Here is a 19,156-nt window from a genome sequence, read left to right as displayed (position 1 = left end):
ATCCCTTCCAGAAGCTAATGCGTTATCTATAGCCCAAGGAAAAAAATGTCTTTGAATAATTATAATTTCCAGATTGAGATCTCATTATAAATTTCTTTTTTAAAGGAAAAAACAACACTGGAGAGTCTGACTCAGCAACTGGCAGTTAAACAGAATGAAGAAGGAAAATTTAGCCATGCCATGATGGATTTCAATATGAGTGGAGATTCTGATGGTTTGTGAAATTTTTCGTATATATTCCAGTAGTGTGCAGAAGTGTCTGTTTAATACCAATTAAAACTACTAAAAAATACACAAAACAGCCACCTCATACCTGATCATTACAGTAAGAGTTCACATGTACTGAGTGGTTCCCACGTGCCAAACGCTCTGTTGAGTGCTATGCATAAATCATCTCATTACTCCCCAACACAACCTGTGAGATAAGAACTCTTACAGATATAGAGATTAGCCCTTAGGAATTTTGAGTCATATTTTCCAAGACTACAGGGCTGTAAGCGCCAAAGGCAGGTCTTGGATTCAAGATGGCATGATTCTAAAGCAAATGCTCTCAATCATCATCTCCCCTGTCTCTCACTTCCCTATTTCTTACACCTGAAACAAACTTTTCAAAAATGTTTTTCTATAAGCTCATTTTGAAGTTTTCATTTGTCAAACCCTGACCAGAATACATGGCTCAGAGGACATTTTCAGGATAGTTTCTTGCATTTGGGACCCTTTCCCTCTTATTCTATCTACCATACAGTCAGGTGCCCTGCCTACCCTCTGTAACCCAACTAGAGCTCCAGCGGTGCAGTCTCATGCTTCCGTCACGTGCCTTGAGACTTCTGTTGTCTGCATCATCTTTGAACGTTCTAAACATCCACAGGGACAACTAAATAAATTGATGCTCTAATTCTAATAGCACAGCAAAGAGGGAAAAAGAAGGAAGTGCTTTTCCTCTTACACTGAGCCCCGACTGGGAACCTCTCTCCAGTGTCAGGTGACATACATGCATTTCAAGAGCATGGTCCTCAACTTTGTTACTGTGGCAGAAGCTCCCTGCATACAGAAAAGACTGAACCAGGGCAAACCAGTGAGCAGCCAAGGGACTAGCCAAACTTGAGCATTTAACCAGATAATTCTGTCGAGACCAAATTTTATTGAATTGGCTATCCAAGAAAAGTCTGTGTTTTTCTAGCCTATTGTATCCAGACGTTTCCTTCTTTTCTGCTTTGCTTGGCTAAGATAAACCTGGCCTAAGTACATACAGAGAGCTTGTTTAGCTTTGATGAAGTCACATAATGTTCATTTTATTGCTTATGTTGCTGTAAGGTGTAAGAACAAGAAAAAGCAGATGTGCAAATGATCATTTGCTAGCTACAAACCCATTTTAGGAAGATGTCACCATATATTAGCACTCATTTTTGTCAATAAAAAGACAATTACTGGTAATAACACATTTCATAAATTTTAAGTTGTATCAGCATGATAAAATATACCCATGGGAATCAGCATTAAAACATCAAAATTGTTGTTGCTGTTATTTGTTATATTCAGTCATGCTTATATGCAAAATATTTTCTAATCTTCATCAGACCAAAGAGCATATTGTGAAAGAGAAATAATGAGAAATTCCAAATAAGCTGTGTTTTTTGTTTGCTGCCATAGAGGTCTTCAAGTCTGGGTAATTTTGGTTGATTCCTATTCCTTCAAATTAAGAAAGGAAAAGGAGTATGAAGGAAGAAAAGAAGAGCAGTGCTCTAGAAAAACCCCAAAATATTTGAAACTTTTACATGCTAACAGAATATATCTCTTTCATCTTTTGTAATGATAACCCTGGAGAACATAGTGCCAGAGTTATATGTTTTGCTTCTCCTTATTTTCTTTGCCTAAATTCAAGTATCTCTGGAAGCAGTTTAATCTGCTGAAGCCATTCTACAAAGTCAGATAAAGCCTAGAGGAGTGCCTGAAGCTCCCCAAGGTTCCAGTGTGACACTTGGTCGTGTTTTATCATCCTGAGTCTTGCTGTTTGGAATGTAATTATCAATGGATCTCTTTGGATAACTTAGATGTTAGTGGGAAAATTCAGGGAAATGAACTTTTTTTTTTCGCTTTAAATATGTGACTGTAGACTTCGTAAGAAACCATAGATTGTAACCATTCATTTGTTCTTTTTTTTTTTTTTTTTTTTTTTTTTTTTGCTGTACGCGGGCCTCTCACTGCTGTGGCCTCTCCCGTTGCGGAGCACAGGCTCCGGACACACAGGCTCCGCGGCCATGGCTCGCGGGCCCAGCCGCTCCGCGGCATGTGGGATCCTCCGGGATCGGGGCACGAACCCGTGTCCCCTGCATCGGCAGGCGGACTCTCAACCACTGCGCCACCATGGAAGCCCCATTCATTTGTTCTTTTCCTACCATTTTCAAATATCTTTTGGGAACCAGACTATCATTGCTGCATCAGCATATTTCATGCATGTATTAGCACATAATTTCAAAGAAAAGCCAAACACATTATAGGAGATATCTATATTGTATTTTAACCTTAAACATTTATTTAGCAGTGTTTTTATATAGCCTCAGAGAGAGAAAAAGTATGCTATGAAGAGACACATCCTTACCTGTAGTCATCCATTCTGCTGAACAGTTTGGTGTTTCACAATTTTGTGAGCTTTTTGACCTATCTAATATTTCTACAGTACTGGCATGCCTGTTGACCTAACCCAACTATATCCTCTTTCCAATTTGTATCAAAGATCACATATTCAAGTTTCTTGTGTGCTCTTGAAAGTAAATGGTGAAACAGTCCATAGTCCACTGAAAGAAAGAAAAAATATATTAGAAATGGACTTAAAAATACAAATAACAACACTCAACACCTCAAGGCTTATCACAGAAACTTCACAAACTAGCAAATGGCTCAAGAACTAGAAGTACCATTATTAGATGTGCTTTTGATTTTCAGATATTTTAATAGACTGAAAAGCAATAATGCAAGGAAGGGAATTGCCATAAGTTTTAACACTAACGTGAAGCAATGTTCCCTGTTTTTAGGAAGTGCTGGAGTCTCAGAATCAAGAATTTATAGAGAATCCAGGGGGCGTGGTAGCAATGAACCCCACATAAAGCGTCCAATGAATGCCTTCATGGTGTGGGCTAAAGATGAACGAAGGAAAATCCTTCAAGCCTTTCCTGACATGCACAATTCCAACATCAGCAAGATACTGGGTAAGAAAAGTATAAAGGGTTAAGTGATGTATGAAATACAGGTACAGTTTTGTTTTCTGCGTTTGTTGAAAGAGACTGGGTTTGGAAGCCAGGTAGCTTATGTTTTCTACTTATCTAAAAATTAGGTACACCATATGGAGCCTTTTCTTCTGACCATGAAGCATTCCACATTTATCAAGAAATTGTGCCCAAATTTTGATTTAGATGTGTGCTCCTACACTAGTTGTTGTAATATTTCCTCTTCTTCAAAAATTTAAAATATTTGAATTGAGACTAGGAAAAAAAGCTCTTTTCACACAAGCCACTCAGTATTGGTATTGACCTTACTTGTTCTTTTCCTTTGTGAACACTATAGAATTCGTCATGTCATGGGGGTGAGGGTGGAGGTGGAGATGATGTCTGTTCTAATACTATAATTGAAAATCAGTTTAGATTGTCAGGACACAAGAAGACGTTTGGGTGTACATTTTTTAATTTTTACTTTTAGTATCCTTACGTGTATTTTCAGTATCATTTAAAAAGGGACTTTTCCTGCTATTGCAGCTTTCAGCTTAACAGATGACAAAAGTGCATATTTACCCAACATACATAGACACTGAAGCACACAGCAAAGATGGTTGAAAGGAAAGAGTACTGATTATAAAGAGACCTATTATACACCAATTTAAGTCCCAGAAAGAAGGAAGGCAAGATGCCATTTCTTTGGTGCTGTTCTCTTGACATCATCATCATCATCAATGTCATCCTCACCATCATCTTTACCTTCAAGAGCATGGTGTCCAGGTTCTTGACAACCTAAGCAAATTTTTATTTTCTCTGACTTCTAAGAGCTAAATAAAAAAATTAGAAGAAGAACACTTAACTCTATCATCACATTTTGTCTTTGACAAATAAGTAACAAAATTTGTTGAAGTTATTAAAGCTTTGTTAAAATCCACAGTGCACTTGGAATTACATGTAGCTAATGTAGTTTGCCTTTTGATTCTTTACATTAAGGAACCGATCATCTGAAAGTGGTTACTAAACATGTACACGCGTTTTTATGATCCCATATTTTCAACAATGGTAATAGGGTGCCTCCCAGTCCACAGTGTACATTTGTAATGAAACAAAAACAAACAAAAACCGTTAACTACTTAAACTTGTGTCTCAATTTTCATCTAAATGATTTTGAGCTCTTTAGATGAAGGTTATCTCAAAAGATATGAACATGTGAAGCTTTATATGTACATAGAAAACATGAATACTTATGCATAAATATGTATGAATATTTATGTATAAATATATATCCAAATATAAAAAAACTGAAACTGATCAAAAGAAAATGCATATTTTTTGCATCTCTACCATCTCTGATCTATTTTTCTTTTTTGTGACAACATTCTACCTTCCATATGAATTTTTCATTTAAAAAAATACCATATCTGTTTCATTTGGAAAAACTCTAGAAAAGAATAAAATGCTTGATGTAAGCTTATTTCATATTTTAATATATCAGTTATTATCAAATTAGAAATCCCCAAATGTCAAAAAAGCACTAAAAACTAAGATTGTTTAACCTGTCTTTATATCATTCATTTATGTGTCTGAATACTAAAAAAAATAATAATCACTGCTTAAAACCTTACTGTAAGTATGAGAGAAATACCAGTTTTGATGATGTGAAATATTTTAGGAAATAGAGCAAAAGCCTTCATGGGAAAGAGATGACTGGCTAAAAGAATTCCTTTCTGGTTTGAAGGAGAGAATATTAGAATGACTATATGATTATATCATAATAGGCTGCATGAAAGAGAATGCTGTCTAATTTAAGACTTTTCAATGAAATTATATTAATTAAAGATATAGCAGGAAAAAACCCCACCGAGGTGTCTTGGGCCTCAAAATTTAGTCATAGCTTCAAATAAATAAGTGATCTTCAAATATCCACAAGATCATTCTAAATGGTTCATTTCATATAAAAGTACAAAGAAAGCTTGATGTTTTCCCTTTTACTGATTGTTTTGGATAACAGCCTCCGACAGCATGCCGCTAATTCATTCTGCTTAAAACAGGCGCTTGAGCTGGGTTGACATTTTACGTAGTCTCTGGAGATCCTAGTTGACATTTTAAAGGGCTTCTAAGCATTTTATAATACCCTAAAATCTGGTTTTAATAAGCCATTCTGCTGAAATTGTTAACATAAGGAATCACCTTTTACCGTTTGGCACTAGATCAGGGGATGGGGGACATCTTTTTCTGATTAGTTATACAGTAGTTAGAGTAAAATGTGCAAACTCATTACAGACCCCATGGAGATGACACTGTTGCCCAACTCAAACTCTTCATTTTTATTGTGTTGCCAGATTTAGAAAGGAAAAGAGCACTTTCAAGACTGATTTTTTTTCCTCATTTTGAACATCAAATATTTTCGATTGAATCTTCTTTTTTTTCATCAGGAGGAATACCTGAATGTACTTAATTCTTTTTTCATTGTTGAAGGCTCATCTTTTGAAAACAGCAGGGAACTTTTACTCCCTGTACATGGTCCAGGGTGAGCAGCCAGCCACACCCAAATCAAGGAGATGTTTTCATCTCTTTTGAAGGTATCTAAAACGCTGTCCTCCCATCCTCATCTAGTGTGTTTCAGGGGGTTACACTGCAGCTACAAACAGTGGTTGGTGTACCTGCAAAGCCATTGAAACCAAAACCAAACTGTCATTTGGTTATCCTATTCGAAAGCTATTATTAAAAAATGATAGCTGCCTTTGCCACCAAACTGAACCACTGTTCTGCTCAGTCATATAATGGAGTAGTTAGCTTAAGCATTAACTGGGTCAAATTGTCCCTTAATTCTTAATTTTGAAAAGACATGTAACAGTGATATGGCCATATTTTTCAATGTAGCTTAGAATTCAGTGATACTTCCAGAGAAATTATATTATCAAGTTTCAAAATATTTTGATTCCAGTTCATACCACAGTTAGAGGCCAACTTCCTTGAGAATTTACACATCTTTTACTCTCCTTTTTTTCTCTGCATTTTAGCCAGAACAACTTTAGGTTCCTCCACTCCCCCTTCCCACTACAAGGCCTTGACCATTCTATTCTTCCTCCATAGGCTGCTCTTGTTTTTTCAATCCCCCTAGGAGTCATTTTCACAGCGATGCCTTCCTGACCTACAGAAGATTGATCTCACCTCCTTATCATATGTTCTCATAGCTTCCTGTACTTTCCACAATTAAAATTAAAATTATACATTTTGCAATTACATATTTAATGTATTTCTTCTCAGCTGGAATATAAGCTCCAAGAAGATAAGAACCATAGCAACTCACTGCTGCATATCTAGTGATGAATACTGCATCATGCACATAGTAGGAAATCTAAACATAGCTCTTACATTCCAAGGCATGTTACTGTGAGGCATAAACATTCCCTTTCCTTAGGGAAAAATATTCTTTTTTGAGCTAATAGAACATTTAGACTTAGGGAAGAATCTTTGGCAATTCCTATTCTAACTGAGAATGCTAGTTTCTTTGTTTTATTTGGCGGTAAACATAGTTAGTGAATTTCAAGTCAACCATCCTTGATCCACTGTTCGATTTCTTTAATTATTCAGTAAGTTATTCTGATAAGTTCACTTTTCCACTCCCTATTCTGAGGGTCAAAATTCTGGTATACATACTTATAAGAAACTCCACAAGAAGAATTGATCTAATTCAATAGTATTATAGGTTTACTTGTGTTTATATTTGCCCTGAGAACAACATAATGATTTTCATGTGCCTCTAGAAAATAATGTTGAATAATAAAGAGTTTGAGATTGTACCTACAAATGATACAGCCTGACCAGCTAACTAAATGTTGGACACTGTATTTAAATACAAGTTTGAGAAAGGAGTAGAAAAATAAACTATTATTATTTGAACTGTAACTGTATTTCTCTTGTAAATATAATGAAATCATATTGGCTGTCTAGATTGGAAAAAATCTGTTTATAAATCTTGGTAACACCTACGTGGATATACCCACCCAGGGAACATCTGTTCCAATAGGAAAGAATTCTAAGGGAAGAGATGTTTTCCCATTCTCTGCATTCGTTTAATAAATTTAACAGCCCATATTGAGGATTTCTGTACATTTGTAGGAAAGTACTATTCATTAGTGAGCTATTTGCATTTGAGATGTGGAGTTATGGTTAAGTAATGAATTCATTCAAAAGGTTTAATATCTTGCTTAGATGACTTTGGACGGCAGGTAAAGGCAGCAGTGCCAGTACATATTTGCTAGGGATCTCCTAATTCCAGTTATTTTGGTCTTTGTGCATTTAGGTAGAGTTGAGCTGATTACTTGCAGATAAACATCTGCAAATAGATTTTTCTCACATTCTTAATAAAAAATAAACATTACTACTACTACTACTTCTATTACTACTGCACATAGCCATACTGAATCAAAGCTTTAAATCACATCTATATTGAGAATAAGCATAAACTATTTTTAATTAAGCTTCCAATAGTTGTTTTTTTGCAATCCTACTTGAATCCAAACCAAAATTATTTCTTGTTCTTTTTTTTTTTTTGGCAGTACATGGTCCTCTCACTGTTGTGGCCTCTCCCGTTGCGGAGCACAGGCTCCGGACGTGCAGGCTCAGCAGCCATGGCTCACGGGCCTAGCCGCTCCGCGGCATGTGGGATCTTCCCAGACCGGGGCACGAACCCGTGTCCCCTGCATCGGCAGGTGGACTCTCAACCACTGCGCCACCAGGGAAGCCCTCAAACCAAAATTAAAAATGAAAAGAAAGGGAAAACCAATTTGGGCTAACATTACTAATGCATACTCTCTCACAGGAAATGACATTTTTATATATTATTGAAAGCAATTTATTAAGAGAAAAATATTACTGAACACATACTTATTATTGTGAGTTTTGATTTCTGCTAGATCCTATATAGTAGATGGTTATAGGTATCTAATGATACATGTTGTACCACAATTTCAATTCTCAAAGCTAAGTTTGAGTCAGTGATCCACAATTTAATAGTTGTGTGACCTTGGGTATTTGAACTTCAATTTTTTTTAATCTTTAGAAATAGGTATAAATATTGTCTGCTTATGAGATTATGGTGAAAGGTAAAAATGAAACAACTTGTGTAAAGGTTTTAGTACAGTATCTAGCACATAGTAGTTACCCAGTGCATGTTCATTAATGTATTTTTTATAATTAGAATTTTAATGAAATGAATTTTCAACTAATCACGTAAGCATATTTAAACATTAGGGGGAGAATGAGAATTACACGTACCATACATTAGAAACCTTTGTAGTAAGTAATGTACCCTGCATAACAATACTCAGTAACTAGATAATTACCCTCAGATTCAAAATATGTAATGCGTTTTTGCACAACTTTTCAGTTCACAGTTGAATTACATCATGGTCTAATGTAGAAATGAAAGATATTTCCATTAAATCATCTATGAGCTTTTAAGTACATAAGGTACAAATTTGGCTAAATTGTTCATTCAAGCCAGAAGAAAAATATTGCTTAGTGTTTGTATCTCTGGGTGCACAGTCTTTGAGGACACTGCCACCAACACCTCTGTTCTTGTGGCATCTCACCTCTTGAGTCAGAGCTCACTAATCATAACCTTTTTATGTATTTCTGGGATTTGGCCATCATTTTTACTTTAGATTTTCGTGTTCTCAGTTATACCTTTTTAGGATCCTCAGCTGCTGTGCAAATGGGAATTGTGACTTTTTTTCCTCATAGGATCTCGCTGGAAAGCTATGACAAACCTAGAGAAACAGCCATATTATGAGGAGCAAGCCCGTCTCAGCAAGCAACACCTGGAGAAGTACCCTGACTACAAATACAAGCCCAGGCCGAAGCGCACCTGCCTGGTGGACGGCAAAAAGCTGCGCATCGGGGAATACAAGGCAATCATGCGGAACAGGCGGCAGGAAATGCGGCAATACTTCAATGTTGGGTAAGGACCTTCTGGTCATTTTCCCATAGAGAACGTTTCCTGTTACACTTAATGGGATGTGCGATGTATTTGTTTAGTTGCAAAGCAGCATTTTGAGAAAGCACCTGAGCACAGTGTATTTTCAGAGACCAAACTGTCCCCTTATAATCCTGAGAAAGAACACTTCATGTGAATTCATTCCAGGCTCCTAGAACAATGGCTCTGATGCGGGAGCTTTGTTAATGGCTGGTTGGAAAATAAAATATCTGAGAGTAAAGAATTTTGAAGTTGGCTATTAAAAACATAGAAGTCTTCCTGGTTCTTTTTCTTGCTGGTTTTCATTAATTCCAAGGCCTCACAGTGTAAATTCCACAGCAGCTAACAACTTAGCTGAGATGATACAACATAAAAATGATTCCAAAAGAAAGACTTGTTTCTGAATATAGCAGTCTCTGGGCTCTCGAGGCACACATGTGGCCTTACAAGATCACATAAAGTAGGGATTCTCTTCAGGGTAGAACAAGTTGTGAATGGGAAAGTTTCCTTCTGAATTAAGGATGCCTCTCTCAGTATGTCTTACCCTGCTTCCTATGGCAAAGGCCTACAATCACACTGTTTCTGCAGAATTTTATCAAAAAGCACAGAAATAAAGTTGTTCATATCTGGAACAGTAAATAAGATCCTGAGAGCTTCTTAGAATAATAAGTACTGTTCTGAAAATGGCCAGAGGATACTTTAAAAAAAAAAACCACAAAACTTTTCTAATCTGCCTTATCCCCTCCACTCCCCTGAAGGCGTCTGCTTGTTTTGTCCAAAGGGTCTGTGATTTATATCCCAGTGCAGTACTCTCCTCCACACTGAGCACGAGACCCAGCGCTCCTTGGGGAAATAGTAAACAGATGAATGAAAGAAGGCATAAATGAACATCATCTATTAATCCCTTCATACTCGGACCAGCTACAGAATATATCTGTGGAGCCCAGTGTAAAATGAAAATGCGGGGTCCCTGTTAAAAGGTTTTTAAGAATTTCAAGATTGTGACAACAGAACTTTAAACCAAGTGTAGGATCTTTCTAAGCCCCGGGTCCTGTACAACTGCAGAGGTGGTCCACCCATGAGGCCAGCCTTACTTCCTACCCCCACTGAAAACTATTTCAGGGGTGAGGTGGACCATGTTCAGTTCTGGTGAGTTCTGCGCAGTGAAGTTTTATTTTGAGAGCTCTAAGACTTTAGGGTTTTTCCATTAAAATTGAATTATCTTTAGGTTTAATTCTTTTAAAAACTGTTTCGACATGTTGTAGTGAAGGAAAAATTAACTCGGGCTCAGGGACTTGAGTTCTTCTGCTTAATCTTTCTGTCCCTCAGTTTCTTTTCATAAAGTAGAAAAGTAGCAATCACTTTAAGAATCAGATGGGTAACACGTGCAAACGCCTTGTAATCTATAAAGCACTACATAGAAGTAAGGTATTGGGATCAAAGTAGGATACAGTTTTCAAAACGTCGGGCAACAGGGTGAAAATCATGACCTTCAAGTTGGACAACTTGAGCAAATTAATTATAGAGTTAAGACCTGCATCCAACTGTCCACTCACCCACGGTCTCTTTTTGGGGATTCCTCTCCAACAGGCAACAAGCACAGATCCCCATCGCCACTGCTGGTGTCGTGTACCCTGGAGCCATCGCCATGGCTGGAATGCCCTCCCCTCATCTGCCCTCGGAGCACTCAAGCGTGTCCAGCAGCCCGGAGCCTGGGATGCCTGTTATCCAGAGCACTTACGGCGTGAAAGGAGAGGAGCCACATATCAAAGAAGAGATCCAGGCTGAGGACATCAACGGAGAAATTTATGATGAGTACGAGGAGGAAGAGGATGATCCAGATGTAGATTATGGGAGTGACAGTGAAAACCATATTGCAGGACAAGCCAACTGATAAGGGTCAAAAGATTGTTGTGACCTTAGGACTTAAAGAAGCCCTAGCTGGTTCATCCTTACCAGTGGCCAAGCACATTAACTTTCTCATACACTGACTGTTACTTTAACTGTTAGTCTTAAATAGTTGGGACATCAGCTGACTAATAGACCTCAGCCTCAAAAGGCTTGGAAAGGAAATAAAAATACAACAAGCAAACAACAATATCAACAACAAGAGATTGAAATAAGCTATGGGTAAAATAATGCCAGTAATTCAGCTGCTACATCCAAGCACTGAAGTCTTACCCGTCAACTTTTTTTTTTAATAAACTTTATGGCTGTTTGTTCTACAATGTTCTAGAAATTCTCACTCAGGTACACAGTGCCAACAAGTGGCTTGTGAATGTGTTTTGTTCTTTTGTGCTACAGTTTTTAAAAAGAAATAAGTTTTGTTTTTTGGGGTTTCTGGGTTTTTTTTCCTTTTCTTTCTTTCCTTTTGTTATTTTTGTTTTTGTTTTTGTTTTTGTTTTCGGTAATGCACCTGACAGAAAAAAAAAAAGAAAGATGAATTTCTCTTTACTTCTCTCCACCTTCTCCATCTCTATACTTTAAAGATGGGAGTCTGTGCATGGGGTGGGGGGAAGAGGGAAAAAGAGCCTGTTTTTAACTTCCTTGCTATCCACCACAAAATAAGCAATCATTTTCTTTAGAGGACTTTCTTATCTGTTGCACACCACACTACATCTTTGAGCAAGTGCCAAATTTGTACTGAAGTATTGACCCAGTTGATTTTTTCCCTTTCCTTTTTCCTGTTCCTTCTTAAATTAGGACAGTGTTATATCTTAGACAATCCCTTGAAAAACCTGAAATACCAGCAGCTGGTGAGATTTGACTCTTTTTTTTAAATGGAAACTGTAGGTGCTGTTCTCAGGTGAAAAGAGAGAGAGAGACATAAGAAATTTAGAGAAAAAAATATTTTCTGATCTTGGATTTTTGTGTGTATGTATGTGTGTGATTATGGTACTAATTGGAATAATGTTGGACCATTGTGAGTTAAACCCACATCTGGGGATGAAATCCCACATCCTTCTAAGTGACTGGTCTGGAAGCAGCCTTGACCTTGACTTTGCACTTCAAATGACAACTTAACCAATATAGGGCTCAGAAATTATATTTTTAAACTTCTAATAGGATTATTATTGGATGGATCAGGTGGCCCTGTGTAATAGAGGGGTGCGTGTATAACAGGGAAGCAAACTGTTCCCAGATGTTCCTTCTCCCTGGTCAGATGGTTCCACTAACATTTCCTACCTAATGATTTCTGTTTGTTTTTCCTGTTGATAACTTCAAGCAAAACAATCATTGTTTCCCTTGAATATATTTGCCCATATTCTAGAAATATAGAATTAGCTTATTTCTTCAACATTCCATCCTTTCCTGATCAGGAAATGGAACTGATGATTTTATAAGGTATTTTTCATCCCTCCATGAAATGAGGTGGAGGCCATTTGCATTTTAGAATTGTGGGCCATGTGCATTTCATGCCGTAAAAAGCAGGACTTGATTAAAAGTTGTCGCAGCCCAACAAGAGGGAGCCTGGCTGAGCCCAGCAACCCTTGCCACCACTCTACTCTTGCTGTAAGATGAATCCACTGAAGTCCAATTTCTGATTCCAGCAGAGGTGTGCATAGAGCAACAACTGATGGTGACGGGACTGCTTAGACTTTGCCAGCCAAGTGCCAAGGCAGTCGGAGGGCTTGTCCAAATAAATGGGAAATCATGTAAACTGAATTAGTGTTATTTGTGCTGAACCATCAGACAGTAAATACTCCAACCAGTAGCTTGGATGTGCTATGGTTTTCACTCCAGTCATCATTTTCCTATCCCACCCTCCCCAAACCTGACCCTAAAGTTTGATTTTTACATATAAATAAGAAAAAAATCCTTTTTATTTTTCTCTCTCTCAGAAGACTTGCTCTGGGGTTTTGCTTGGAGGAGCTAATCATATCCTGCATGTCAGAGACTTTGCTTTGTTTGTTTTTCTGTTTGTTTTTGATGACTGTATTTTCATTTGAACTGCCTCTTTTTGCTAGTGTTGTAATAATGATGATGATGATGATAAAATAATAATAATAATAGTAATAATAATAATAATGGTCAGCTGTTCCCAGATTAGTAAGTTATGCATAATTTATTTCTCCCTTTCTATTTTATTCTCCTCTGATTTGGAAGTACAGCCAATAAGTTGTTAGATATTTAAAACAAATTTCCATCTCCAACATGTATATATATATATGTATACATACATATATATATGCACACACACACACACACACACAAACACATTCACTCACACAGTTTCATTTATCCTTCCATAAGTTTTCTCCTTCTTAAAAGTTTGGCCCCAACAAATGTCACGTTCCAGTGTTTAATACCTACAAGTGAATTAATGGGAGGGTCGTATTCAATCTCAGTTAACTTAGGCTCTCATCACTCATTTTAGTTATTTAATTGCCACAGTCTTCTACAGCCAATTTCTCTTTTGTTTTTGTTTGTTTTTAAGCACTCTGGATAAAAAAAAATGGACACTTGTTTTTATATCGTTATTATGTACAATGTGAAAACAGATTTTTAAAACTTTGTTCTGTCTTTGTTAACAAATCCTTTCTGACTTATGTGGGTTCACCTCTCACGTTTGCTGGACACTTATTTTCCACCATGTTATAAAGATGCTTTGTTTTCATTTCATGACTTTGGGCTACAAGAATACTTTGTTTTAGCTCCAGGTAGATGCCACTGAGGGCATTCATGGCTGACACAAATTCTAACACACTTACCGGTGAATTGACAAAACACTGATGTTTGGTCTTTTTGTTTGTTTTTTACTTGTTTTATTTGAAGGGGAAAATGAAATTGTTAATGGTGACCTTTAATGGCTGAAATTCAGAAGTTAATTTTATTTAGTTAGATTTGTGTCAGAGAGATGAAACTGTGCATGGATCGAAACAAGAGCAAGTCCATAGCCTTGCATTATGTTCTCTTGTTCTGACGTCTGATTCACTGGGGGTCACAATTGTTTTGCCTTAATTTTCCCCAAAAGAAAACAAACAAAAAATCATATTAATGTTTAAAGTGCTTTGAAGTCATTTGATAAAGTCATTTGATAAAGGTGCTATGAATGGCAGCCTACTGGGTTAGCACATTGCCTTCTGGCGTTTGATTGGTTTATCATTTTTGTAAAGGATCCTAAAACCTTGTATTCTTTTTCTGTGCCCCATGATGACCAAAAAAGATAAGGGAGAGGAAATAAGAGTAAGATCAAACTCAAATGAACATAAAGTCTCCCTTCTCTCCCCTTCCCTACTTACCTGTTCACATTTCACATTACTTGCTCGCTCTCTCTCATACACACACACACACACACACACACACACACAAACCACAGGCACACACGCTAACCCTAGTACTGAGGGATAATCTTGCCAGAATTCTGTTGTTTTATGGCTGTTGTAATCAGTTCTTCTAAAAACAGTCATGTTTTAATATGAATCTAAGAGCATCACTGGAGAAAATAGGTTAAAGTTCATATATAAGTTACTAAGAATTTGTCTAGTCACTACAATTGTATAAAATAACAAAAATGTTCTTCAGTCCACTTATACCTAAATTAGTTAAGTCGATTTTTAACATTTATTTGGCATCTACAGTTAAGAGTTAACCATGTATAAAATCCCTCCCAAAGAACATAATCATTATTGAAACCAAATCCTCTTATAAGGAACAAATATAAAAGCATTCTTTGATGAAGTTATTTCATAGGTTTGATTTTCGAGTAGACTTTTTACCTTAATTCATTTAAAGAAAATTATCTTTAAATATTTTATGGTCCAATTTCAGATATTTTCTTAATCCAGAAGATGTTACTGTTCCCAGAAGAAACTTCTTATATCACATTTAAAACATCAAAAATCATTATGTTTTCATTCATTCTAATGGGTAAATTATTTGAATTGTAATAAGCAACTGTATATTTACAAACAGGTTTATAAAATATTTGTCTATCAAGTTAATAGTAAAATAAAAATTATGGGGTCTGCAAGGAAAAATATGAAGCCCACTTAAAGTGGTTCAGAGATCTCTTTTGTCTTATAGGGCATGGGTTTTCTTTTAGACAGGCTTTTACAGTATTTAATTTTAAAGTTTCCTATAACTATCAATTTCCCAGGTTGAAGATGATGTTGGGTTTTCTACTGATTGATTCCTGTCCTCCCCAGTGTTTCTGTCACTGGTTCACTAAAACAGTATTTATACAGCTCCACTGGCTCTAAAGCTCTTAGTCCTTCTAATGTTTTGGATTTTATGAGTAAAAATGGGAAAATGTAGAAAAGAGACAATCAAATGCCTGGAGCTTAAAACAAAGTATGTGCAACCTACCATCTCACTTGAAATTTAATAAAATAAATAATTATGTAAATATAACATAGAGTTATAGATTTATATTTTGTTCATAACACATAGTGTAATATAAGTTGTATATTTTCATGTTTTTGGTTTTATGTTATCATTCATGCCACAATAAAAATAAAACAGGAGTTTATGTACTCTTAAAAAAAAAGATGTGGGTTGCCACCAACCTATTTGTTTTTGTTTTTGTTTTTTGTTTTTGCATTCTCTTTTTTCAGTATTACTGCCATGCAAGGCACCAATAAAAACAGCAAATGTGTTCTTTACCTATTATACTGTGTTTCTTTTCACAATTCTTGTCATGGCGGCTTAATCATTAGTTTTCTTATAAAAAGAGCAAAACTATGAAAAATAATTTAATTTTGTTTCCAGTATAAATAACCTCACTTCCTGAAGTTGACTTTGAACTGAGAACTAAGGGTTTAGATCTTAGAGGTGGACATTCAAGAAGGCCTCTTTATAATGCATCTCATCAGAGAGCTTCACTGTAATGTCAAAAGGTATCCTTCTTGTATGTAATTGAAGCTAATAACACTTAAAAATCCTGCAGCCTGAAGCACACTTAATGTCATTTTTCCCAAGCTTGACGCTATCATTAGGGCAGGGTTTCTACACTTTAGAATTGAATTTCAGTCTATTGTTGGTATAAAAATTCTAAATTTCAGATTATGAAAGTAAGAACTATAAATAATTTTCACTTTACTGGTATCTAATTTACAATAATGGATATTTCTAAATTGTTTAACATTCTGACATTTAACCTCTGGATTCTACCTTCTGCTTTTTAAGCAAATGTTAAAACAAGAAGGCTCCTTTCCTTACAGTGGCCATTTTTGCTTGTCTCTTCCACCATAATATGTATTTTTATCTTGATAGTTTTATGTGTAATCATTTCCCATAAGGGTTTTTGGTTGGTTGGTTGGTTGGTTGGTTGGTTGTTTAATTGGGTAGTTTTTAAATAAGTATCAAGAAACTGAGTTAGGTAACATCGGTTCAAACGAATATGAAGTAAGTATATAAAGAAGGTATGTTCTACTAACACCTTGCCCATTGTAACCCTTCACAGAAGTATCAGTAGTTTACAGTGTCTGGTCCGTGGGCTACCTGCTTTAGAATTAACTGTTAAAAATGTAGATTCTTAGGCCAAACTCCAGATGTAGTGAATCAGAATCTCTAGGGACAAGGATAAAGCTGTTGCTGTTAACCAGCTCCAAATAATTATTCTGCATGCCCTAGTGTTTCAAAACAACCAAGAGGTGGGGCTATTTTCCTCTTTTATCTACCTTTTGTGCATGTCACATTCTGCAGATCCTATTGCCTACCATACTTTAACCTTAGGCCTCTATAAAAACCTCTGTGAAGCTGAGGGTCAGTGATTCATCAAGAGTTTGAGGCTAGAAAGAGCTCTCAATCTGTCCCTTCATAGATTGTTTTTGAGGGCATTTGATCCACCAGAACATGTGCACGTGTCATCCTTGTTTCTCTGCTTCTCCTTTTGTTCATCATGGCAAAGCAGTAGGCTTCAGAGACTCCAGGCCAGTCGGACACCAAAAATACAACTGAAACACACAAAACTATACCCACTTAATATTTGCTAAAAAATTGAGGTGCTTTTGAAAGGAAAATATCCATTGTAGGAGTGGAGAAATGATCATTCCATGTAGTGTTTTTAGTAGACCACCTACAGCTACAGTGGTCACAGTCTCATCCTGTTTCTTCAGGAAACAGCATCATCGGAGTATGGTAAGTATATGTAGATGGGGAAATCTTGTCTGCTTATGAAAGCTTGGCTCACCCAAGGTGCAAAATCCCACCTTTGGTCTCCTTCCTACCTAATAAAGTTCACTTAGTTTTGTCCTGTCACACTGTATTTTAGAAACATTCTTTTCTTGGCCTTTGTGTTTTTTAGTTTCTTACGGAATATTTAGGACTAGCATGCAATAATTGTTTTCTTACTGCCAATGCCTTGAACAACCAGAAAAATGCTGGCAATAGTGAAAGGAAATCCATTCTTTTTTTTCTTTTTTTAATCTCAATTCTGACAATTTTAGAAATTGGTGTTTGAGGAAGTTCACATATGTGTTTTTTAAAAAATCAAGATCCTGCAAAAAAAAAAATCAAGATACTGTCATTCTTACCAAATTTTAAAGTTCAGAAGTTATCCCTACTTATAACTTGACATCATCATCGAAACCTCAATTATAACTATGGAGGTGAATGAAGGTAAGCATGAATTAGTTCAATATCTAAGTTAAAGAATATTTATGAAAAATATCCAATTTATTTTTCTCGAGTTTCTAAAGCAACCTAATAACTAGTTGAGACAAACTGCTTTATAAGTAAGCATTGTAATTAGTATGTAAAGCATATGCAATAGTATTGCTAAAAGTTCTTTAAAATAGTTACATTTTAGTAAACAGGCTAAACATCTGTTCTGCAATTTAATTTGTTCTACCAATTTGCTTAGCAAAACTATTGGGTTGGCCAAAAAGTTCGTTCGGGTTTTCCTGTAACACCTTGCAGGAAAAGCCAAACGAACTTTCTGGCCAATCCAATATTTTTACCAACAAGAATGAACCAGTTCAGCTCTGATCACAATATTTCATCGTTTTGCAACTAGGTCCAGATACATGAGATTTTACTCTCCCTATTATTAACATTTTCTAAATATACAAGAGAATATGGTATGGAATGGTACTTTGTTGGTATTAAAAATATAACCAAGAGGATGAAAGTTGTTTTATCATTAATGTCTCCATTGATTCAATTTAAAAGCGAAAAGAAAAATTATGAGAACAACTGTAGGAATCCAGTAGGCCTAATTATACACCATCATTTTGTACATTGCCTGTTCAATTTAGTATTAAATTTCAGATTCTGGAAAACAATCCTATTTACACACAAACTGTAAAATATATTTGAAATAAAGTCTTGTTTATAAAAATCACTGCTGTGATAACTTTTAAAATCACTGTTGTGATAACTTTTTAAAATAAATTCATGTGGTCCTGGTAGGAAGTTGGAGAAACCATAGAAAATATTTAGATAATTATTTATATGGAAGTAAGTAATTACATGGGAGACTGGCTTTATTCAAATTGTTCTAACACTGGCCTTTGGTAAGCATTCATTTTGCCTTATATTTCAAACCTACAATTGACTACAAGTTTATAAATTGTGGTTGCATGAACTTAAGTTTGATTCAGGACTACAGTTATTACTAGTAGGCCCCAAATAGTTACACAAGTTGCCTTTTTTATTTGGGAATGATCTTTAAGCATCATTGTCTTCTACTGGGTTAACATGCACAAGAGGAGTTAATCTGCTTTCTTATGGTCAGAGCTTATTTGACATCTGGAAGATGAATTAAATTGCCAGTGGTATAACATTGGGCACAAATGCTAACTAAAGATATTGAAGAGAGAATTTTAGATTGTCCTCATTAAAGAGTTATCCATTTCCCTGTAATCCACTGATTTTACAGATCTATAAGCTTTGATATTATAGCCTATTATATCGCCTATATCTTAGACTCTTGCTTATAAAATCCTCTGGTGTAGCTTTATCTTTGTCTCCTATTGTTACAGTAAAACCTTTAAAAGGTCACTTAATTTTTCAGATACTT

At 36.0% G+C, this 19,156-nt stretch overlaps 1 protein-coding gene across 1 annotated transcript in view; it reads left to right on the top strand.

Annotated features, from left to right (window-relative positions):
* SOX5 (SRY-box transcription factor 5) overlaps positions 1-11,086 on the top strand; it is a 739,414-nt gene extending 728,328 nt beyond the window's left edge. The window contains exons 13-16 of the mRNA XM_060112407.1: positions 106-214; positions 3,033-3,206; positions 8,961-9,177; positions 10,783-11,086. Coding sequence (XP_059968390.1) covers positions 106-214; positions 3,033-3,206; positions 8,961-9,177; positions 10,783-11,086 — 804 coding nt within the window. The remainder of the gene's footprint in view (positions 1-105; positions 215-3,032; positions 3,207-8,960; positions 9,178-10,782) is intronic.
* Positions 11,087-19,156: the final 8,070 nt, after the last annotated feature.

Source organism: Mesoplodon densirostris, chromosome 11, assembly GCF_025265405.1.
Source record: "Mesoplodon densirostris isolate mMesDen1 chromosome 11, mMesDen1 primary haplotype, whole genome shotgun sequence".
NCBI lineage: Eukaryota > Metazoa > Chordata > Mammalia > Artiodactyla > Ziphiidae > Mesoplodon > Mesoplodon densirostris.
The sequence above is the reverse complement of the archived record's forward strand: the minus strand, read 5'-3'. Positions and strand labels throughout refer to the sequence as shown.